Here is a 24598-nt window from a genome sequence, read left to right on the forward strand (position 1 = left end):
CTTGCGCATTGAATTAAATGTTATAATCAAGCTATAGAATAAATTTTTTCTAAGAATAAATTGCTTAATTCATCGACTTAAGGCTCTTATATGATGTGCCACTCTTAAGAACATGCAAAATGGAACTTCCCATTTCGTATTGCCAGTTGAATTTGTTGCGCTCTGTTTTGCTCGGTGGACGTAGCGATGCACACGCGCTCTTTACCAAACCCCCCACTCCACTACAAATAAGCCGCACCGCATTTCGAAAGGGCCTCACGAGCGCCAGCCAGTCACCTACCCCGAAGCCGCCGCGACCGATCGAGCCGAGCGCCCCGCCCCACGCCGCGCCGCGCCGCACCGAAACCCTAGCTCCTTCTCCTCAGCCATGGCCACCGTCTCGCTCACGCCGCAGGTGGTCTTCTCCACCGAGTCGGGCGGCGCCCTCTCGTCCGCCACCATCCTCCGCTTCCCGCCAAACTTCGTGCGCCAGCTCAGCACCAAGGCCCGCCGCAACTGCAGCAACATCGGCGTCGCGCAGATCGTCGCCGCGGCGTGGTCAGACTGCCCCGCCGGCCGCCCCCACTCCGGCGGCGGCGGCGGCCGCGCCCGCGGCGTGGCCTCCTCCCACGCCGCGGCCGCATCGGCCGCCGCCGCCGCCGCCTCCGCGGCGGCGGAGGTCAGCGCAATCCCCAACGCTAAGGTTGCGCAGCCATCCGCCGTCGTACAGGCCGAGCGTAACCTGCTCGGCTCCGACGCCAGCCTTGCCGTCCACGCGGGTACCGTACCAGATCTGGAATCCATGCCTTTTCTCTTGACGATTCCTTTCTTTTCTTTTTTGATGATTCCTTTGCGGCTTTTGCGTTTTTTTTCATCTGAAACAGGCGAGAGGCTGGGAAGAAGGATCGCCACGGATGCGATCACCACGCCAGTAGTGAACACGTCGGCCTACTGGTTCAACAACTCGCAAGAGCTAATCGATTTCAAGGTTGGACAAATCCCCCTTTTCTAAAAGAACAATCGTGCTTGCTTCTGTCGAATTTGATGGATCTGGTGTGGAACTGTCAAAATCGATTTCTGTTCCTTAGGAGGGGAGGCATGCTAGCTTCGAGTACGGGAGGTATGGGAACCCGACCACGGAGGCATTGGAGAAGAAGATGAGGTGAACTGTATTACTTTGCTCCTTTGGCTGTGGAAATGTCGACGCCTTGTTTGTTGCATCGGGTCGGAATCTTAACAGTTGAGTGTTTTAATGGTGCAGTGCACTGGAGAAAGCTGAATCCACTGTGTTTGTGGCGTCGGGGATGTATGCAGCTGTCGCTATGCTCAGTGCACTTGTCCCAGCTGGTGGGCACATTGTGACCACCACTGATTGCTACCGCAAGACAAGAATTTACATGGAAAATGAGCTCCCTAAGAGGGGAGTTTCGGTAATACCCTGCTACCCTTTAAGCAAGTTCTTGTTTTTGTGATGCAGAACAGGACACCTGCTAAAGCTTGTGCTACATTGGCGCGTGTCCTACAATGAATTTGTTCTTATCCGTTAAAATATTTTATTTGAGTACTCATATTCTTCAAATTCTTTTTGTTTGTAATATTTGTTGTGACTTCTATTACTCATAGCAATTCACCTATGTTAGTCCAAATTTGCCTTTCATTCCTGCAATAATTATACCAATCCAACTTGTTATTCTTTACTTATGCTCAGTTGCTTCTTTGTTTGTAATATTTGTTGTGACTTCTATTGCTGATAGCAATTCACCTATGTTAGTCCAAATTTGCCTTTCATTCCTGCAATAATTATACCAATCCAACTTGTTATTCTTTACTTATGCTCAGTTGCTTCTTCATATGCATGACTGTAGACACGATTCCTTAGTCTTTACAGGGTCCAGTTACTTTAGAAAGAGCTAGTAGGAGCCCCATTCTATAGTACAACATAACTGCTGCATGTGAACACTAGCTTTTTTGTAATAGCTGTTCAGTATGGCTCCAAACTATGTAGATTCATTTGTAATTTGTAAACAATATCGGATGGCCACCTAGATCAGGATTTAATGCCAGTAGAAATGATTACATAAAGATCCTGGATTTTAGGAGTTTAGCAGTATTTTATTACCCAATAACATTATCTACTAGTGGAAATGTATGGAAAACACTTTGTGACTTATGTTGTATACAAATGTTTATCATGTTTTGCTTACTCTGCGATACTGTTTATGCCCAGATGACTGTTATTAGGCCTGCTGACATGGATGCTCTCCAAAATGCATTGGACAATAATAATGTGAGTGTGTGATCACTACCATTTCCTTCATCCCCAGTTTTGGTGAATTTATCATTGCCGACTTATATTATGGTCATTCAGGTATCTCTTTTCTTCACCGAGACTCCTACAAATCCATTTCTCAGATGCATTGATGTTGAGCTTGTCGCAAATATGTGCCATAGCAAGGGAGCTCTGCTTTGCATTGACAGTACTTTTGCCTCCCCTATCAATCAGAAGGCACTAACTTTAGGTGCTGACCTAGTTATTCATTCTGCAACAAAGTACATTGCTGGACACAATGACGTGAGTTGATGTACTAAACCCTCCTATCCTCTCAATAAAAAGTATATATTTGCACTAACAGAGTATTTTAAATGTTCAGGTTATTGGAGGATGTGTCAGTGGCAGAGATGAGTTAGTTTCCAAAGTCCGCATTTATCACCATGTAGTTGGTGGCGTTCTGAACCCAGTAAGTTTAGATTCATGATTTTTTCCCATTTATTTCATCCTTTTTGCAGTCTAGATGCAATAAGGGATTTTCCATAGTTACAAGCCCCTGTTGGTTAGAAAATTGTGCAATTCTCTTTAAAGGCATATATTTTCTCCCTCCGTTCCAGTATAGTCATGTTTACTCTAAATAATTTATTTCAAATAGAAAAAAAATTCATGTCATGATAGTTGGTTTCAGAACCTACAAAACATCATTTTTACTTTGACAGTCTTTTTAATTTTCTTTCTATCCATAGTCAAAATTTAAAAGGTTTGACTTGGGACAAACATGTAACTGTATTTTGGGATGGAGGGAGCAGTTTAGAAAAATCTTATAAGCTTGCTCTGTAAACTTCCATAAAGTGAATTGAACTGGAAGAGGAAAAAAAGAGAGAATATGTTCTCTACATGGCAATGTGTATGCAATAATTCATCTAGAGCTTTACTAAATATTTCCAAGCAATCCATGGGTCAATTAAATGGTTCATGCTCTATTTTGTGCTCACAAGTTTTACAGTAGCACCCCCATTTGTTAGAAGCTTGCTCTCCCAGATACCTAATTTGTAGTTTTGTCGCCATTGTTACCCCTTTCTTTTATTTTATTCTATTTTCTTTTCTTTTCACTCTTATCTTGCCTCTGATATGGAGTGTTGAATGTTTTGTTCTCTGGTTTGGTGATGTAGAATGCTGCCTACCTGATCCTTCGGGGCATGAAGACACTGCATCTCCGTGTGCAATGTCAGAATAACACTGCTCTGCGGATGGCCCAATTTTTAGAGGAACATCCAAAGGTGTGGATTTTCTTCTATTCCTTGTTCAAGCTGCAGAGTACTAGCCATATGTGTTTGTTCTGTTAACTGAAAATAGTATCTCTTGGTCCCAGATTGCACGTGTCTACTATCCTGGTTTGCCGAGTCACCCTGAACATCACATTGCCAAGACCCAAATGACTGGCTTTGGTGGTGTTGTCAGTTTTGAGGTAATTTATTATTGTTAATCAGATAAATGTTGTCTTGAATTTTTGAGAACATGACATTGTTTAAATATTTAATTGTAAATTTTCTTTCTTTTGTAGGTTGCTGGGGATTTTGATGGTACAAGGAGATTCATTGATTCTGTTAAGATACCCTATCATGCCCCTTCTTTTGGAGGCTGTGAGAGCATTATCGACCAGCCTGCCATCATGTCTTACTGGTAAGAACGTGTCATACAACATTCAAAGAAAACGATATGCCTGCTCAGTTGTGCTAAGTTTTGAGCTGTGGCTCTCATGAACAGGGATTCGAAGGAGCAGAGGGACATATACGGGATCAAGGACAACCTGATCAGGTTCAGCATTGGAGTGGAGGATTTTGAGGATCTGAAGAACGATCTTGTTCAGGCCCTTGAGAAGGTCTAAGCACTTGATTCGTTCACTTTAATATGTATATCAGATCATGGTTGTCCTGGATCTTGAGAGATCTGTGAGAATATTTGAGCCGATGGCTGCCAATAAATTTTCTCCTTTTGCTTAATTTGTTCTCTCATTCCAATAAGTTGACCTCTGTACTCTGCAGTCTCGGGTTGTCGCAGGACGCAGTGTTGAACTTGTTCTTGTCAAAGTTCAGTTGATTGGCCTCATGTGCCTGTAGGCTTGCTTTAGCCATGCGCCCTCGTGGCGTTTTTGTTGGCGTTTAGTGTGAAATTCAGAGCACGAAGTACATAAAAAACGATAATAAAACAGGGGAGATACTATCGAGGAGAGAACTAAAGAACATGGTGTGTGAAATGCATGTATAGAAAACAGGACTGACCAATGTAGTTCCATGGTTCAAAACTTCAGATGTTCTCTATTAGACTGTCAACCTTGTTTGTTGTGGATATGAACCAAACGTGCCCTATATCTGGGGAAAACAAGTTCAGTGTCATACATGTGTGCGCGCGCGCGCGTAGGGCGAGTTATGCATTGACAAAAGGAAACTGTAAAATCGTGCGCAACCCACACGATTAGATTTTAACCTTTTTTTTAATTAGTGAAGATGGGTATCTGAAGATTTATATGGACATCGCTCATAATCGCTCATAAAGGGGTGACCTCCTCAAAAAAACTCATCAAGGAGGGTTTGAGTTAGGAAAATATAATAGAACAGTAGGGGTTTGAAATTAAGAATTTTTTTCGCGAAACAATTTAAGAAATTTTTAGTACCAAGAAGAAGAAAATGGGGGGGGGGGGTGGCTCAGTCCGTTGGCCGTTGCCTCAACGCCTCTTTTCTGTTCCCCTCCCTCGATCGATCACCGCGGCGCTCCCATGATCTACCCGCCATGGCCGCGCGCGTCCACCACAGGTCCCTCCCGCCTCTCCTCCTCCTCCTCCTTGCAGCCGCGCTCCCCGCCGGCGCCCTCCGCTTCGACCTGCATTCGGGCCACACCAAATGCATCTCCGACGACATCAAGGTCGGCGCCATGGCCGTCGGCAAGTACCACATCGTGGCCCCCGACGACGGGACCCCTTCCCTGTTGTCGTCGTCGCAGCAACTCCCGGACTCGCACCGCTTCTCGCTGCGGGTCACCTCGCCCTACGGCAACAGCCTGCACTACGCGGAGAACGTTGTGAGGATGCGACCGGATCACTAGAATAGGAGGGCGCGATTTGGACGAACAGAGCAAGAACAGAGGTAAAATAAGAGCAAAAGGTAGCTGTGTTCACTAGATAATCCACGATAACAGATCCATGATTACCGTCGCTAGAGCATCGACGAGATCCACAGCTAACCTAGAGCTACTTAGTCTTAACTTGGGTACAATCTTTCGCATAAACGTTACAAAACGGAAGCCACAGACTATAAAGCAGTGTCCGGGTGGTAACGGAAGGGAAAAGGAAAAGTAACACTGTTATCTATCCGGCACGGCGCCAACCACTCCCTCTGTCTGACTCCGTGAGCTGATGCCGTTACGCTGGTTGATGAAGACGGTTCCTGACAATGCCCCCCCCCTTTGAAGCATCCTTGTCCTCAAGGATGAAATGAAGGAAAGATCTTGCTGATGAAATCTGCATCTTCCCATGTAGCTTCACTCTCCGGCAAATTGAACCAATGTATCTTCCATTGTACAACCGGTTCATTGTTCCTCGGAATCATTCTGTGTTCCAGAATCTTTAATGGAGCAACTTTGATGTTACCTTTGTCATCGACAAGAGGCAATTCTGAAGATGGAACCACTGCTGGGCCAATATGTTTCTTGAGCTGGCTAACATGGAAAACTGGATGCAGTTGACAGTGCTCGGGAAGAAGCAGGCGATAAGCTGTCTTACCCACTCTTTCCAGTATACGAAATGGACCATAAAATCTGGAATGAAGCTTCAGAGAAGTATGAAGGCTGAGGGATGTATGCCTGTAAGGTTGAATTTTCAGATAAACCATGTCCCCAACCTCAAGAACTCTCTCGGACCTGTGTTTGTCTGCTTGGTGCTTGATTCTGGATTGTGCTTTAAGCAGATTATCCTTTATCAACTGCGTAGCCAACTGTCTATTTTGCAACTTCTCATGAGCAGTGTCATTTGGACAGTCAGGTAGTATCACTTCAGCAATCATGGGTGGGGAAAAACACTTCAGCAATCATGGGTGGGGAAAAACCATATAATGCTTGGAAGGGAGTCATGTTCAGTGAAGTGTGATAGGAGGTGTTGTACCACCATTCTGCCATGGACAACCAGTAATGCCATTTCTTAGGGGTTGTGAAACACATGCACCTCAAATAATTCTCCAGACATTGATTGACCCTTTCTGTTTGCCCATCAGTTTGGGGGTGGTAAGCAGTACTTAAATGCAATTTAACATCCAAAGCCTTGAACAAAGATTGCCACAGAATGCTAGTAAAAATTCTGTCTCTGTCAGTCAACATAACTACAGGCATTCCATGGAGCTTAAAGACATGATCAGTAAGAAGGGTGATAACCTGAGCAACTGTATAGGGATGTGACAGAGAGATGAAATGAGCATATTTTGTGAATCTATCAACCACTACTAGAATCACATCTTTTCCATTAGATTTTGTCAAACCTTCTACAAAATCCATATATATGTGTGTCCAGGCCATTTCAGGTACTGGTAGAGGTTCTAATAAGCCAGGATATGAAATATGCTCAACCTTATTTTTCTGACATATAGGACAGACTTTAACATACTCCTTAACTTGCTGATGCATTTTAGGCCAATAGAAAACTAATTTGAGCCTCTGGTAGGTGGCTCTTTCCCCAGAGTGACCACCTAAAGCAGATTTATGGAAGGTGTCCAATAACAATGTCCTCAAATTCCCAGTTGTTCCAATCACAACTCGATTCTTGTACCTTAAAATACCATTCTGTAATGTAAAGTTGGGAGCAGTTTGAGCATCAACACTGAGTTTGGTCATAAGATCCAGGCAATGTGAATCTGCCTGGTATGTTGCTGAAACTTGATCAATCCAAACTGGGACTACTACTGAAATAGCTTGTAGTTGTTGTGTTGGAGGAATTCTTGAGAGGGCATCTGCAGCTTTGTTTTCTTTCCCTTTTTTGTATTCCACTTTGTAATTGTACCCCAGTAACTTAACCAACAATTTATGTTGAATGCCTTCAACCAATTTTGATCATGAATGTATCTGAGGTTCTGCTGATCAGTTTTTATTATCAGGGAAGTGCTTGCAAAATAGTGTTTCCATTTTTTGAGTGCCTCCAGAATGGCCATTGCTTCCTTCTCATTGGTAGATAAAGCTGTGGCTCTTGGGCCCAATGTTTTGCTCATGTATGAAATTGGTTTGCTTTGTTGCATCAATACAGCTCCAATACCATTACCACTGGCATCAGCTTCTAGAACAAATGGCTGTGAGAAATCAGGTAAAGCTAGCATTGGTGGAGTGGACATGAGGTGCTTGAGCTTGTTAAAAGCCTCATTTTGTTGATCTGTCCATTCAAAAGAGTTTTTCTTCAAAGCATCAAAGAGTGGTCGGCAAATGATTCCATAGGACTGAATAAATCTTCTATAATAACCCGTCAGGCCTAAAAATGATCTCAATTCAGTCACATTTTGAGGGATTGGCCAGCTCTGGATCACTGATATTTTTGCTGGATCAGTAGCCACCCCCTTTCTACTTATCATGTGGCCCAAATATTCAATTTCAGACTGAGCAAAGGTGCATTTGGAGAATTTTGCAAATAACTTATTGGCTCTGAGAACCTCCAGGACTGATCTAAGGTGATGGACATGGTCAGAAAGACATGTACTATAAATCAGTATGTAATCAAAGAAAACCAAAGCGAACTTCCTAAAAAATTGAGCCAATACATTGTTCATCAATGTTTGAAATGTAGTGGTGCATTAGTTAACCCAAACGGCATCACCAAATACTCAAAGTGGCCCAGGTGTGTAGTAAAAGCAGTTTTGTGAATATCTTTTTCAGACATCCTGATCTGATGGTATCCTGACCTGAGATCAATTTTGGAAAAAACTTGAGCCCCAAACAATTCATCCAATAAGTCCTCTATGATGGGAATTAGATACTTGTTTTTGATTGTATTCGAATTCAGTTGCCTAAAATCCACACAGAGCCTCCATGTATTGTCCTTCTTTCTTACTAAGATGACAGGGGAAGAGTAGGGACTGACACTTGGTCTGATCATCTAGTTTGTAAAAGATGTTGTACTAGTTTTTCCATGGCATTTTTCTGATGATGAGCTAGTCTATATGGTCTCTGGTGAATAGGCTTAGAATCATCCAATAAAGGAATTGAGTGGTCCACTGACCTCTGGGGTGGTAACTCTTGAGGTTCTTGAAAGATATCTTGAAATTCAGACAAAAGGTGAGCTATTTCTTTTGGGACTGAGTGTGATAGCTCTAGCTTAGGTGGAGACCCATGTGTCTGCAACACTATAATAGCACCCACAGCCTTTTTCTTAAGTAACTTGCACAATTTCCTGGTACTAAGTATATGACCAGCTGGATAGGCCAATTGATCAGAGAATGTCACCAGCTGACTCCCATCTTTTGTAATAGAGAATTCTCTTCTTTTCAAATCAAGCCCCACTGGACTGTGAGTATATATCCAATCAGCACCTAGAATGACATCAAATCCCTGAACATTTAACATTCTGAAATCTGAGGTAAAGTGGTGGCCTTGAATGGAGTAAGGGCAAGCTGGGCAAGCTGACAGACTAGTCATTGTTTTGCCATTGGCTGCAGATACTGTAATTTCAGATGCAGAAGAGATGGACAAGCCTGACTTAATAGCAAATTTGTCATTAATAAAGGAGACATCACTGCCACTATCCACTAAGGCTATAGCCACATGATTTCCAATGTGAAGCTTCAGGGTAAATGTATTTGCTTGAGTGGAGATACCAGTTAATGCATGCATGGAAATCTGAACTTTAGGAGTGGGCTCTGCATCATGAAACTCTGCATCTTCAGAAGTAGTATCATCAGAAATCACTGCCACTTCTTTTTTTCCCTCTTCATTTTCCACTACTATGACTGAATAAACTTGCTTGCCTTTGCATACTTTAGCATGGCCAGGAACCCAAGGTTCCCTGCACTTGAAACACTTGCCAGCAACTCTCAAGTCAGCAATAGTAACTGGTGGTGGCTCTTTATCTTTAGCATCTTTCACCCATGGTTTCTGTAGTCTGGGGTTTTGAATCTGAAATTGTGGCTTCTTGGGAACAAGATTGGCCTGCTCCAGTCTCTTGGCATACCAAAATGCTTGACTTAGTGTGGAAGGCTTGTAACACTGCAAATGGTGTTGGATGTAGTCTTTAAGGCTAGAAATGAAACTGCTGACAAAGTAAACTTCAGATAGAGCTGGATTGTTTCTTTTTACTAGGCTCATCAATTCCTCAAATTTCTCCACATATTCAGTCACTGATAGTGTTTGCTTTAAGTTATGAAATTAGCCAATAGCATCACAAGGGGATGTTTCATTGAATCTGTCCCCCCAACATAGCACAGAATTGATGCCAAGGTAATTGAGCAACACTGCAGCCTGTTCCTCTCCACCAGAATTCAGCTTTGCCTTTAATGTAGAGGACAGCAATTTGGACCCTTTCTTCATTTGGAACTCTAACCAGCTCAAAGTATTTCTCAGCTTTCCTTATCCAACCATCAACATCAGATCCCTCAAATTCAGGAAAAGAAAGCTTAGGACCTTTAGCTACAGCTCTGTGCTGAACATGTAATTGTGTTTGAAACTGAGGCTCAGGGTGAAAGAAAACTTGGTGGGTTTGTGGAGGCTGCACTTGATGATGCATTTGCCTTTGTGCATGGCGAGTAGGTGGTGGTGGTGTGTGACCATGACTTGGTACAGTGGCACTTTCATAAAATCTTTCTAATTCTTCCGGAGTCCATGGGCAGTCCTCCATATCATACTCAACAAAAACAGTCTCATGATGCACACCATGTATGTCCTCTGGATGGTGATCTTGACCAAATGTAGAGGGATAGTGAGTGTAATCGGGGTAGGGATTCTGGGGTTTTTTACCTTTAAAACTAGAGCCCTTGTCTTCCACCGCTGAGATTGATAATTTGGACAGAGAGAGCAAGACATCATCCAAGGTTTTCTTCATGGCTTCATTACTGGCATCTTGTCGCTTCATGAATGAATCCAGAGTACGCCTAATTCCATCAACTTCAACAGCAGTAGCATACTGTTCTTCGTCCTCAACACCATCCAACTTGGCCATCATCAACTGATCTGCAAGATCCGTTCAGGTTGCCCCTCCCCAACAAGATCTGCAGAACGGATCTACCGCCACCTGAAGCATGGATTTGATCTCGAAATTTTACGCAGGAACACGTCCTGCAACCTGAATCAAAGGGTGCTTCCCGCCGTCGCCACCACAGTTGAATCGATATGGTTCCCAGAATTTTACACAGAGACAATTGCTCTGCAACCCTCACCAGAGATCGACACGACTGCAAGATGTAAGGAAATTTGGGGGTTGGTTTCCTCGAATCCGGGTGGGAGGGTGGGGTTTTCTACGGATGAGCCGAAACCACCTCTCACCGCGCCGATCGGACTAGAGACGAGGAACTGGCTGTGGAAGCGAGTGGATCTCGCCAAGGAATCGCTGGCTCTGAATACCAATTGTGAGGATGCGACCGGATCACTAGAATAGGAGGGCGCGATTTGGACGAACAGAGCAAGAACAGAGATAAAATAAGAGCAAAAGGTAGCTGTGTTCACTAGATAATCCACGATAACAGATCCATGATTACCGTCGCTAGAGCATCGACAAGATCCACAGCTAACCTAGAGCTACTTAGTCTTAACTTGGGTACAATCTTTCGCATAAACGTTACAAAACGGAAGCCACAGACTATAAAGCAGTGTCCGGGCGGTAACGGAAGGGAAAAGGAAAAGTAACACTGTTATCTATCCGGCACGACGCCAACGACTCCCTCTGTCTGACTCCGTGAGCTGATGCCGTTACGCTGGTTGATGAAGACGGTTCCTGACAAACGTGCACTCGGGCAACTTCGCCTTCACGGCCTCAGAGGCCGGCGACTACCTCGCCTGCTTCTGGGCGCCCGACCACCGCCCGCCGGTCACCGTCGCGTTCGAGTTCGACTGGCGCAGCGGCGTATCCGCCAGGGACTGGAGCGCCGTCGCCAAGAAGGGCCAGGTCGAAGTGAGTGGTGCTCCCCCAACCCCCCCCCCCCCCCCCCACTGATCCAACCTGATTGCTTTTAGTTTTTCTGATCCGTTCGTTTTTCGCATGATTGACATACATTGTCGTGCAGACACTGAGCAAATAGATCTTAGTATAATCTATACCTAGAGTTAGAAAAATTCACAGTGCTTTAATTGCTACAGACCACCTATGGAGTTTAGTAGCCTACCGTATGTTAGATTGCTATATGCGATCTTTGTCAGTTGAATCCATATGCTGGCGGGACGGGACTCGCCTGCAGTACTGCAGGTCTGAGTAGCTTATTGCATATGACATTTGGCTTTTAACTGATCCACCTCATGTCCTCATGGTAATATCTTTGTCAGGTAGACTGAACAAATAAATGTTATAATTGATACCTAGAGTAGATAAGTTCACAGTGCTTTACTTACTATAGACAACATATGGAGTTTAATTGGCTACTGCATGTTTGATTTCTATGCGATCTTTGTCAGTTGAATCCTTTATGCTGGCGTGCAAGCACAATGCCGAGTCAGAGTTATTGCATATTGGCATGTGTGTGCATTTGGATGTCAAATTTGGTTGGAAACAAGTTATATGGAGGTGTGTGTTCTAGGGTTGATTTAGTCGAATAGACCCGCCATTCGGTTGTGACAGAAACTGGTGTACAATTTTAGAGTTCCCACACTATATGTTCTACATTTGTTAAGTATCTGATTGCAGTAGATCTATATCCGGCTTGATTTGGAGAGTGGATCCATGCATAGACAATTACTCAATTAGTGTTGTTCAGTGCCTGTGTCAATGCAAAAATAGCAGGTCAATTGTTTTGTAATTTATATTTTATAGATATTTCCGAAATTGCAGGTATTTTTTAATTATTTTTCAATCTGACCAAAAAGCGTAATGGTCTTGTTAGTTTTTAATCTTTTCTCATCTTGAACTTCATATACTGCTGCATGCTCTGTATAGTCCTTCTAACTGATATCAGTTTGCAGTGAATAACCTCTAGGCTGTTTGGTGTTGGCTTCATGGGACTGCAGAAATTTGTTCTAGGCATTGCTGAAGGCCTTGCCTCCTGCAGTCCTGCTGTGCTTTGTAGTCCTATATTTTTTTGGAAAGATTTTTTGTAGTCCTATATTTTTTTGGAAAGATTTTTTGTAGTCCTATATAGCTATGAGTCTTTTCAACATATTACTATATCGAGCTATTAGATACTATCATCTGAGTTAAAACCTCGAATTTTAATACCAGTACAAATAAACCCCCAACTTGCACAATCACCCCAGTTTTCTGTAACTTATCCTACTCAGCAGATAGGTTGATCTGTCAGCAATTATTCTGCTATAAGAAATACTCCTGCCCCACTCGCCCTATGTTCCCATCAGGCATCAGCTAAGCACCTCTTACTTTCCTCTGCCTATTGAGACACTATGCTGCTTCCTCGCCAGCAGGTTCATCCACCTGTTGGGTGTATTTATCTCTGTCAACATATTGCTCTAAAGTCTAATCTCCCATGGTTTGTTGTAGACAATGGAGGTAGAGCTCAGGAAGCTGGAGGATACTATCAAATCTATCCATGAAGAAATGTTTTACCTTCGTGAACGGTATGCAATCTACCTAAGCTGCTCTTATTGTTGTGGTGAAATTCAGCACATCTTATTAGGATCATGTTACTGACCCGCCATTCTTTCAGGGAAGAAGAGATGCAGAAATTGAACCGGAGAACGAACTCGAGAATGGCTTGGCTTGGTTTCCTTTCACTTGCCATCTGCCTATCGGTGGCAGGGCTGCAGTTGTGGCACCTGAAGAATTTCTTTGAGACAAAGAAGCTTCTATGATTCATTCTTTTATAGACCCATAACATCTAGGCACAGATTTTGTGTTAGCATTCCTATTACTTTTATCGGCCGAAAAATTCCTCAAGAGGAACAAAGATGCTTGTACAGCTGCCCTTTATTTTCCTAGGCTAAATTGAATAGATGTAAAGTTCAAAGCAGAATAATGTTTTGTTTTTGCTTCTTCTTTTTTTGTTGGTGAACCAAGTTATTCTCCGTGACAGTATATTTTTTTAGAGGAATTTCTCCGTCATTATCTGCTTCGCTTCTCGCTCAACAATAAGTTGTGTGGTAAAATGTCGTGCGATCGGGCATTATCTGCATTCTGCAAGACTGAATTTGGTTGCATCTCGTTTGCATCAAAACCTAGATCCTGGTTTCTGAATTCCGATACTGTTGCTTGTAGTCGCACAGTTTGCGCTTCGTGCTGCTGCTTTTGTTTATGCTCACTTGCTCAGGCTTGGGGCACGAGTAAACCGTGCAAGACAGGACACGGTTAGACCAGAGTATCTTATCAGTTTCAGCGACTGATGAAAAGTGAAAAAGGTGAGCCACCGAAACTTTTTTCGCAAACCTACACGCAAAAAAAAAATTTCGAACCACGTTTTGCATCTTCGGTTTGCTTGAAATTACGCACCAAGGTGCCTCGCTTTCTCACTTGCTTTCCGTTTTTAACGGAAAAGGTCACTTTGAACAACAAAATACAAAGAGGCTGGCTTCAAATCATGTGGAGAGTTTTGAAAAGGCCAGGGCTACGCAGACTACTCCCAGAATAGAATCGAATGGCAGTACAACCGAGTTAGCTCAATTATTAAAAAAACCCAGGAATAATTGCATTCCAAAAAGAGAGTACTAAAGCCGCCGCCGTCGCTTCGGGGGCCGGGGGCGCCTGGCCTTGGGCCCTTGGCCGCGCCACCGCTGCTGCTGCCGCCGCCGCCGCCGCAGCCGCTTGGCCGTGGCCCTTTGCCGCGCTGCCGCCGCTTCGGGTGTCCAGGGGCGGTGGGCCCTTGGCCTTGGCGCCGCCGCCGGTGACCAGGTACTCCTGGCTGCGTCACCATCGCATTTGGGGGAGGCGAAAGCCTTGGTCCGCTCGCGGGCCGGTGACGGCGCTTATCTTGTTGAAAGCGTCACCTTTTCCCCTATGCGTCGTCGCCGCCACCGCTTCGGCCCCACTGGCCGTCCTGGTTGCGTTGGGCTCCCCTGTGCGACGGCGTCTTCTGCCATCGGCACTTGGTTGGGATTGGGGTGAAGGCGAAAGCCTTGGCTCGTTTGCGGGCCGGTGACAGCGACGTCTGTGGGCGTCGCTTGCCTTGTTGAAGGAGTCACTCTTTCCCCCTATGCCTTCCCGAGCTTTCCAGGTGAAAACCCAGACCATATTGGTCGGACGACGACGGCGCCTTTTGCATCGCTCCCTCCCTGGAGGCGTTGTCTTGGATTCTCTTGCCGGTGGTGGTCGTTGGCTCTTCTCGGGGTGGATCCACTTCTGCGCCTACCTTCGCTTAGTTTACTCTGCATCGTTCAGGGTGCGTTGGTCGTCTGTTGGCGGATGCTTTGCCGCTGTGCTCTGGCAGATGCTTTGCCGCCCTGTCGTTGACTTGAGTTCTCTTCGGACGGATGCTTTGCCGGGTGGATGCTTTGCCACCTTGATTGTGTTACTGATCTTCGCACCTTGGACGGTGTAGTTTCTTTTAGCAGGTCCAGTTGTTGGTTGCCGTTAGGTTGGCCTTGGTATGGGTTGTAGGGTTGGAGGTGTTCTCCCCCGTTTTGCTTTTGCTGTTGGTTGTTTGTTGTGGTCTTTAGGTGTTTGTTTGTGTGTTTTCAGTTTTTTTTTAGTCCTTTGTGATCTTGTGTTGGTCAAGTTCTGTTTGACCGCATCAAAAATTGTCTATAAGTGCTTTCTTCTTAATGAAATACGTGCTCAGGCACGGTCGCGAAAAAAAAACATAAACAACGTTGAAGAACGGCGCCAATTGGTGGTTGCAACTTGCCAAAGAACAAATATTATATCGCCTCACGCGGAAACGCACGCAAATCTGGGATACGATGCAAGGCAATCGCATTGCGTATTTGCGTCTGCTGCATTGGACCGAATCCATCTGCAATCGCATTATTTGGCTCTTCGGATATAATATACGTACTGTACCTATCTTGTATACCCCAAAATTCGTGCAAATTGTGATTGCAATAGGCTAGGGGTAGATGATACAATTTAATATGATACCAGGACAGAAGATGGTCAAAGTTGAGTGCTTTATGGTTCCTCAAGCAGCCGGCGGGGCTACTGTCAAAGGAAGTTTGACGTTGAGAGGTTGCATTGAATCGTCGCATATTTCTAACCTTACTGACAGCAGCGTGATGGATCCACTAAGCCTATTAAGGGTGTGTTTAGTTCATTTTGCAAAAACTTGTAAAGATGTAAACAAGGCATTTGAAGTATTAAATGAAGTCTATTTGTAAAACTTTTTGCATAGATGGGTTGTAAATCGCGAGATGAATCTAATGATGCTAATTAATCCATGTTTAATCAATAATTAGCGGATGGTTACTGTAGCATCACTATTGCAAATTATGGATTAAGTAGGCTCATTAGATTCGTCTCGCGATTTACAGTCCATCCATGCAAAAAGTTTTGTAAATAGACTTCATTTAGTGCTTCAAATTAGCAAGATTCCGTTTCACTTTAATGCGTTTACGGTTTTTTTGCGTTTACATGTAAAGATCTAAACAGGGCCAAAATTGCACGAGAGAACAAAGTGGTCACATAAACAACAACGATCTAGTTTAAGGATTACTTCCTTCGTTGCAAATTATTAGTTGTTTTAGTTTTTCTAGATGCACGGAGTTGACAGTGCGTCTTGATATAGCATATAGCTCGATGGACAGCAAAAACTATATTTTTAGAAAAGCAAAATATTAATAAATTTGGAATGAAAATAGTACCGAGCACGGACTGACTGCTGTGGTAAGTGGTAACGGTGGGGAGAACACCTTCAGGCCAATCGAGTAAAAAGGAAGCAATTGTCATGCTCATAGGTTGCAGTGGCACAAGCTGTTGGATTCTCTTGTTTTTTAGCTGATAAAACAAAACTAATAAAGCTAGATGTTCCTCACTTCCTCTGACAAGACTCATACAGGTATGATCAAACAGAATCAAGCCTCGTGAAGAAACTCAGTCCTGTGGCTAGTCGACGGGATACCTCTCCATCTTGAAAAAAAAAACTTAGAAAGCATGTAGGAGTATGTTGGGAAGCTGTTCCACGTACTTTGCGATCCGCCTCTTGTTTTTTTTCTATATTTTATTAATTAAAAGATTCTGTTGCCAGTCAAGCGACGATCCTGATTGCACGCCGCGGAGTCAACCGCAGGAGATACGATACGACACGCAGGGGCATCTTTTTTTTTTTAATTTTCGATTTCTCAAAATCCTCCTTCATCTCGCTCCACGATCCTAAATTAGTATGCACCTGACGACCCACACGAACCGCTGCTCGTGCTCGCGCCGCCCGTCAAATCTTTATATATCTACTTTTTTACAGAAAAAGAAAATAAAATCTTTATACATATGTTTATAAATAAATAAAATGTCACGAACACCATGTTGGTTGGTGCCGTGCGACGGAACAGAGGCAAACAGAATCCCGAGCCCTGGGCAACTCCCATGGGAACGGGGAATCCCGTCTTCCCCGCTCGCAACCGATTGGCAAGGCGACTGAACCTGTGATGTGGCAGCAGAGCAGAGCAGCACCACAACCGCGCAGGCGCCAAGCCTTTCCTTCCCCGAAGGCCAGGCGGACGAACTGAACTCCGTCCGCATCACATCAGAGCGCTTTCTGGACCCACGCGGTCTCGGCACCAACGCCCACCCCCCTGATCGGCTGATCCCCCACACGACGGTTATTAGTTGCTGCCCTGCCCTGCTCTGCTCGCCTGCTCCCCCTGCCCGAGTCTCCCTCGCGACCTCGCCTCACGATCGGCGGCGGCGGCGGCATGGCGCGCGAGGCCCATCTCGGCGGGGACGCGGCGGCGGCGGCCAAGGACAAGAACGCCGAGGCCGACGCTATGGCGGCGGCGGACGACGGCGGCGGCGGAGGCGGGGCCAGGCCCGGCAGCGGCGGCGGCGAGCACAAGCTCTCGCTGGTGCCGCTCATCTTCCTCATCTTCTTCGAGGTGGCGGGGGGCCCCTACGGCGCGGAGCCGGCGGTGCAGTCGGCGGGCCCGCTCTACGCGCTGCTGGGCTTCCTCGTCTTCCCCTTCATCTGGGCCATCCCGGAGGCGCTCGTCACCGCCGAGCTCTCCACCGCCATGCCGGGCAACGGCGGCTTCGTCCTCTGGGCCGACCGCGCCTTCGGGCCCTTCCCGGGCTCCCTCATGGGCACCTGGAAGTACGTCTCGGGCGCCATCAACGGCGCCGCCTTCCCGGCGCTCTGCGCCGACTACCTCGCCCGCGTCGCGCCCGCCGTCGGGGCCGGGGGCCCGCGGGTCGCCGCCATCGTCGCCTTCAACGTCGCGCTCTCCTTCCTCAACTACACGGGGCTCACCGTCGTGGGGTGGACCGCCGTCGGGCTCGGGATCGCCTCGCTCTCGCCGTTCCTGCTCATGTCCGGCGTCGCGCTGCCCAAGATCCGCCCGCGCCGCTGGGGCGGCGTCGCCAGGGACAAGGACTGGAAGCTCTTCTTCAACACGCTCTTCTGGAACCTCAACTACTGGGACAGCGTCAGCACCATGGCCGGCGAGGTCGAGCGGCCCGGCAAGACGCTGCCCAAGGCGCTCGTCGCCGCCGTCTCCATGACCTCTCTCGGGTACCTGCTGCCGCTCATGGCCGCCACGGGCGCCGTCGACGTCGCGCCGGAGGACTGGGGGAACGGATTCTTCGCCGACGCCGCAGGTGCGATCCGATCGAATAACCAACTCGAACAACCACAACTCCCTTTTAATTACTACTAGCTAGGACTCGCAAGCGTCGACCGAATCATGTTCTTGTGGCTTGCAAACGACGCGCCACCATCCTGATCGCGTCGTGACATGCCGAATTCCCGGCCACGCGACACAGCAATATCCTTGACCTTGAGCTTGATGCGTTGGTCAAGTTGCCATGACACGTTATCAGTCGGCGTTGGCGGGCATGAGAGGAGGCTACTTTTGGCAGGAAGAGTCAAATTATACTACTCCCTCTATATCTTAATAGATGACGTTTCAGACCAAAAAAATGCACTAAAATGAACTAACATTTCTTGTCTTAACGACAAGTAAAAAGATTTGGAGGGAGTATGTGCCATCGTGCGAGCAAGGCTAATAATACGGCTAACAAGCCGACTGTAAATATTCTTGTAGCTTTCTCTCAGCCCACCTGTACAATAATTAGCTTTTCATAATTAATATATGATCCACTTGTTTCTCTCACAGATTTTTTTAGTTGTCGTGCCAAAGCAGACTGGAAGTTTACAACCCGCTTCTCTTCTCTCCTTTTTTTCCTCCACCTCATTATTTAGCCGGCTTACAACCAACTATAATACTTGCTCTTATTATAGGCATAGCAAGTGTTAATTGCTCTTTTTTTGGAGGAATATCTTGAGCTGGGAGGGGTCGGCTCTCTGCACTTGCACTTTTCATTGTCTGCTAGAAAAAGGCTACCACAATACTATGACAGAACCAAGGCATGGGACCACAATATCTGTCCGAGTTTCATGCTAAAAGTACATGGGGGCATCTACTATCTGGAGAATTTCGGGTTTGGGAGTGTCTGTCTGAATTTAGGCACAGTTTGAAATTAAGCTAAAATACTGCCACTATGGGAATCGGCTCGACAAAATACCCACGGCAAACTCTTTGCCGTGTGTTGCACACGGTAAATAGGCGTCGACAAAGAGACTTTTTGCCGTGTGTCATTTATCAGGCACACGGCAAAAAGTTTGCCGGGTACCAAAAAACACACGGCAAAGAATTTTTCAGAAAACTGATTTTAAAAATAGAAAACAAAAAAATTTTAATTCCTGGAGGACCCCACCGGTCAGCCACCTGCCCAATTCCACCAAAGTCGCAAATCACAACTGTTTTTGTGCACATTGCGTCCGATAGGTTTCGAACTCGCGACCTCACCCTCACATCTAAACTTCTCTACCACTACACCACACACTCAATTTTGTCTATACTTTATTTTCTTTCCCCATATACTATACTAAACCGAGTCTAAATTGTTTATTTGAGACCCTAAATGAATTTAAATTAAAAACTTGTCAACTACAAAATTTCATAACTTTTCGAGATCTACAACTTTCGTTTTGGAAGTTTCTCCATCCGATATCGTTTACGAAATTTGAAATTCATTTTGCCGTGTGCCAGATCTGGGGCACGCACTAGACTTTGCCGTGTGCCTTGATCTAGCACACGGCAAAACTATTTTTTTATTTTTTATTTCCTTCTTTTTTTTGTTCTTTTTGTTTTCTTTTTTTATTCTTCCAAATTGATTACCATGTACTTTGAATATATCTTATCAAATTCAGTCAACTATATGTACTTAATTTTTCTACTCATATTATTACTTTATTTTATGGAGTTATAGATCAAAATTTAATTTATATAAATTCTATAATTGCACTTGATACATTAAATTATCAAATGGTTCCAAAAAATTACCAAAATTTTACACGAAACAATATATATTGTCTCTTGGCTATAGAAAATTTTTTGAAGTCAAACTCAAATTTGATCGTCACTTCCACTCCAAACCTAGCCGCATCCTTCTCAACTCTCTGATTCTTCTTCGCAGATGTTTCCATTTATAAGCATCGTACGTGACAAAATTGCAAAACCCACTCAAATTTTTACCACAGCCTTCACATATGATATCATGAGATATTGACAAATCTCATAATTTTCAGACTTCAATTGATTTTTTTAGAATTTTAAAATCATTCCAACACATGTTTGTGGTCGTATTTCCTAGACAAGATGTTTGCAATTTCTTTTCATTTGATAGGTAAGGCCTCAAACTATGTTAAATAACATGAATATTATCTTTTAATTAATTTATTCTATTATTTGAATCAGTTGAGATTTAATTTGACTTGATTCAAAAAATTACTTGAAACAAAATTAATTAGTTAAATATAACAAATAAATACAAAAATATATCAAATTTTAACATAGAGTACCACATGTTGTATGTGAAGAGTAGAAAAAGTTTCGAGGTGAGAAGACAAATTTTTTTTATTACTTTGCTGTGTGTCAAAATCATAGTCACAAAGTTCCTGGGTCGACCGGGTCGAGGAACGGGGTCGAGGGTCGAGGGTCGAGGGTCGTCACTTTATAAAATTATGGTACGAAGGGGGTATACCTCTATGGAACGATAAATTATTATGTGGAATGCGACCCTGATTCATCGGGGTCGATATCTTCGGGTCCATGTGTCTTTATAAAAACAAAAACTATATATGTGCTACTAATGAAGAAATTAATCTGCCCAAACATATAAGAAACGTATAAAAGAGTACATTTAAATCATGCTACACGTATTCAGCTCATTTTCTAACAAAAATCACACCAATCCACTGTCCTTAACCTCCTTATCCCAATTAAATCTGCAAACAATGGGGCTGCGACCCCTTTCAAACCAGGACGCGATCCAACCTTGAATGAGACATTGATCCTCTTCGACCCTGACCCTCGAATCGGAACAGCGTTCCCGGGTCGTGGGACGAGGCATCGACCCCGAATCCTGTGACTATGGTCAAAATAAAACATACGACAAAGTCTTGTTTTGCCGTGTGCAAAAAAAAAAAACACACGGCAAAGTATTTCTTTGCCGTGTGCTAAAAAAAAGCACACAGCAAAAGATGACTTTGCCGTGTGCTTTAGTTTTGCCGTGCATTTTCTTAAGCACACTCAGCAAAGTTTATGTTTACTGTGTGCCTGTGAACTTGCACACGGCAAATTTTGGTGCACACGATAAAAGTGAGATTTCCGGTAGTGTGCGTAGATTAGATTCTGGGGATTGTGGAAGTTTCTGTTATGAGTTCTGTTTGAGGAATCGTAGCCTGTTTGAATTTCGGCTTGTGAAAGTTTTTGCACGAGCACCACAAATTATTACTCTGTCTGATGTTCCATGGCTATGGTGACATATAGTAACTTGCAAGCTGCCTAGATGTAAATTACAATTTAGCAGTTCCACACGGGCATCAGACAGTTTCATATTCAGTCACTGATTCCATTTTACTAGTAGGATTTACAACCTAACAGTGACCGCTGCAAAATTAAACTCACTGGCTGCAATAATGCAACGAAATAATGCAGGCATGATCGCCGGCAGGTGGCTCAAGTACTGGATCGAGGTGGGCGCGGTGCTGTCCTCCATCGGCCTCTACTCGGCGACGCTGAGCAGCGCGGCGTTCCAGCTGCTGGGCATGGCGGACCTGGGCCTCCTCCCGCGCGTCTTCGCCGTGCGCGCCCCCGTCTTCAACACGCCCTGGGTCAGCATCGTGGTCACCAGCGCCATCACCCTGGGCATGTCCTTCTTCAGCTTCAACAACATCGTGGCCGCCGCCAACTTCCTCTACAGCCTGGGCATGCTCCTCGAGTTCGCCGCCTTCATCTGGCTCCGCGTCAAGCGGCCCGACCTGCCGCGGCCGTACCGCGTGCCGGCGCGCCTGCCGGGCGCCGTGGCGCTCTGCCTCGTGCCCTCGGCGTTCCTCGTCTTCGTCATGGCCATCGCCGGGTGGAAGGTGTACGCCATCAGCGCGGCGTTCACGGCCGCCGGGGCCGGGGTGTACTACATCATGCGGCTCTGCAAGGCCCGGGGCTGCCTCAGGTTCAGCGACGGCGGCGGTGGCGACGAGGGGGCGGCGGCGCCGGCGCCGACGCCGGCGTACCAGCGCCAGGGCAGCAGGAACGGCGATGTCTGACGATATCGTCAATCGGTCGCTGGATCGGAGGGATCGGGATTGTATTCGCACGCGTGTACTGCGTGCACTTTTTTTTTTTGGGTGCCTGCAGCTCCGGCGTGCTGCAACTTGTAATATTTGTATTTTGGACGTCGTTCTTGTGCAAAATGCATAGGAATTTGTAGGATCGTTTTAGTGGTTGGCAGGCATTGCCGAAGGAATGATTGTTTCTTGCTCCAGTGTTCCTCATTGCTTTGGAGAAAGTCCAAAGGCACTTCGTGAGATCAATGGGCACAAATGCTTCATGATCGCTGACTCGCTGTATGTATGTCCCCAACTTCCCCAAACACGATCTCGCGTGCTTGCTCGAGAGATGGCAAGATAGCACGATTGGGTTTGCGCCCAAGAACATGCCTGATGGAATGCAACACGGCAACATGCATGGCAGGTCACGCGTTGGCATGCGGAAGGCGTGGAGGATAGCATGTCGTGGAGGAGATGCACTACCGGATACAGGCTGTTTGCCGTGTGCCAGGGGCACACAGCAAAGGCTATTTTCCCCACGGCAAAATGTTTGCCGTGTGTTGCTCACGGCAAACTACATACGGCAAACAAACGTCGGCAAATGGCACATTTGCCGAGTGTTTTTCTTCGCGCACTCGGCAAAAGTTTTGCCGTGTGTTAAAACTAGCACTCGGCAAATATTTTTCGAAAACAAAAAAACAAAACAATTCGTCGGCCCCACCAGTCTGCTGCCACATGCCGGCACCAGCTCGTCGCCGCCGTCAGAGCGGCCACTGCGCTGCCGCCGGGGCCCTCGGCCGGTCGCGCGGGCGAGCTCCGCCGCCGGGGTTGCCGCCGCCGCGCCGGCACGGGGCGTCCCGCCGCTGCCGCACACCCGCTGGCCAGCGCCGTCGCCGCCCCGGCCACTGGCCAGCGCCGTCGCCGCCCCGGCCACTGGCCAGCGCCGCTGCTGCCACCCGCTGGCCGTCGCTGCTGCCGCCATCCGCCCGCTGTCGCTGCTGCCGCCATCCGCTTGCTGTCGCTGCTGCCGCCACCCGCCGACGCTAGCCCGCCGCCGTGGCCCTGCTGACAAGCCGCCGCCGGATCTGAGCTCGAGCTCCTGCTAGCTGCGGCTGGCCACGACACCGAGGCGGAGCTGAGCTGGAGCCGCCGCCGCCGCCGGATCTGAGCTGCGCCGCCACTGGCCGCGCTGGATCTGAGCTGCGCCATCGCAAACCGCACTGGAGCTCCTGCTGGCCGAGGGGGGAGGAGAGGAGTCGCGAGAGGGAGGTGGAGGAAGAGGAGAGGGCGCCGGCTGCCAGGGAGAGAGGACAGCACAGGGAGAGTGAGGGGAGGGGGCAGCGCCGGGTGAGGGAGGGAGGGGATGGGGGCGGCGTCGGGACAGGGAAGGGAGGGGGCGGCGCCGGGCGAGGGAGGGAGGGGATGGGGCGGCGTCGGGAGAGTCGAGGCGGAGAAGACTTTATGAAGGAGAGGGGAGGGGGGGGGGGGGTGCGGCGGCTGTTTGCCGTGTGTCCAGATCTGGGGCACACGGCAAACCTCCTTTTTACCGTGTGTTTGTTTTTTTACCATATATTTTGTAATTTGGCACACGGTAAATATTATGTTTGCCATGTGTCTAGTATTTGCCGTGTGTTTTTTGGTAGACACACGGTGTTTGCCGTGTGCCCGAAATGTTGCACACGGCAAACAAACGTTTTCCGGTAGGGATGCTGATCATTATATTATAATCCAAATTTATTGCACAAGAAAAAGTCGACTTCCGACGGAGCGTAGCGGAGGCCCGTCGCCGGGAGGCTTGGGTCGGAGACTCGGAGCGAAGCGGTCACCAGCTCCACCGTATGAGGATGCATCAAAATAGGAGATGGCGGTCTGAACCTTACTCCTACAGGATTGCCTCCGACCCTCGCACGATCGACAACGAGCTGACTGGAGGAAGGTCTTCTACTCTTCTACAAATCTGGCTGGCGGTGCTGCTCCAAGTCGCGGTGGTGAGCTCGGCAACTCATCAGCCATGTTGGAAGGAGCTTCACGCAGTAGAGAAGGCCCGGGAGGAGGTATGGGAAGGCACTACGAGAGCTCGGAGGCATGACAGCGAATGCAAGGGGCTCTGGCTTCAAGCGATGAGCGCCCAACCTTGCGCGAGGATGAAAAAGTAATGAAAGAAAAAAATGGCAATGGAATTGACGAAACTTCACCGGAATAGTACAACTCAATAACTTGTGATCTTTCAATGCTATATATCAAACAAGTGATCTTTTGAGGGTATATTTCTAAACTTGACATCTTTAAATGATACTCATCCAATTTTCCAAAAAAAAAAAGCTCCGAGGTGAGATCGGATCCGCGGAGGCCACATATCGGGGTGAAATCAGTTCGCGCCGCTCTTCTCAAGGGGTAGTGGTGGCCGACTGTCAGCTACTTAGGCCCTCTTCCAAAGGCTGACTCTTAAATTTTTTTAACTAGATGTATAACCCGCGCATTT

General features: G+C 46.6%; 3 protein-coding genes across 4 annotated transcripts; all 3 read left to right on the forward strand.

Moving 5' to 3' along the window:
• The first annotated feature begins 247 nt into the window (after positions 1-247).
• On the forward strand, positions 248-4320 carry LOC120688069 (cystathionine gamma-synthase 1, chloroplastic-like). 2 transcript variants are annotated; one of them, XM_039970211.1, is made up of 11 exons: positions 249-758; positions 864-967; positions 1068-1141; positions 1241-1409; positions 2207-2266; positions 2348-2551; positions 2631-2717; positions 3421-3528; positions 3621-3716; positions 3813-3931; positions 4016-4251. In XM_039970211.1, the coding sequence occupies exons 1-11, from the start codon at positions 368-370 to the stop codon at positions 4134-4136; spliced, it is 1533 nt and encodes a 510-aa protein (XP_039826145.1). In that variant the 5' UTR covers positions 249-367; the 3' UTR covers positions 4137-4251. The 2 variants fall into 2 exon arrangements, with proteins under 2 accessions (XP_039826146.1, XP_039826145.1); XM_039970212.1 differs by lacking the exon at positions 2207-2266 and having other exon boundaries at positions 248-758; positions 4016-4320.
• Positions 4321-5038: 718 nt separating this feature from the next.
• On the forward strand, positions 5039-13428 carry LOC120688071 (transmembrane emp24 domain-containing protein p24delta9-like). Its single transcript, XM_039970215.1, has 4 exons — positions 5039-5319; positions 11204-11375; positions 12909-12985; positions 13075-13428. Exons 1-4 carry the CDS (start codon positions 5039-5041, stop codon positions 13217-13219), a joined length of 675 nt encoding a protein of 224 aa, XP_039826149.1. The 3' UTR covers positions 13220-13428.
• A 3473-nt stretch (positions 13429-16901) lies between these two features.
• LOC120688070 (probable polyamine transporter At3g13620) lies at positions 16902-22331 on the forward strand. Its single transcript, XM_039970213.1, has 2 exons — positions 16902-18101; positions 21506-22331. Exons 1-2 carry the CDS (start codon positions 17204-17206, stop codon positions 22111-22113), a joined length of 1506 nt encoding a protein of 501 aa, XP_039826147.1. The 5' UTR covers positions 16902-17203; the 3' UTR covers positions 22114-22331.
• Positions 22332-24598: the final 2267 nt, after the last annotated feature.

Source organism: Panicum virgatum, chromosome 9N, assembly GCF_016808335.1.
Source record: "Panicum virgatum strain AP13 chromosome 9N, P.virgatum_v5, whole genome shotgun sequence".
Classification (NCBI taxonomy): Eukaryota; Viridiplantae; Streptophyta; class Magnoliopsida; order Poales; family Poaceae; genus Panicum; species Panicum virgatum.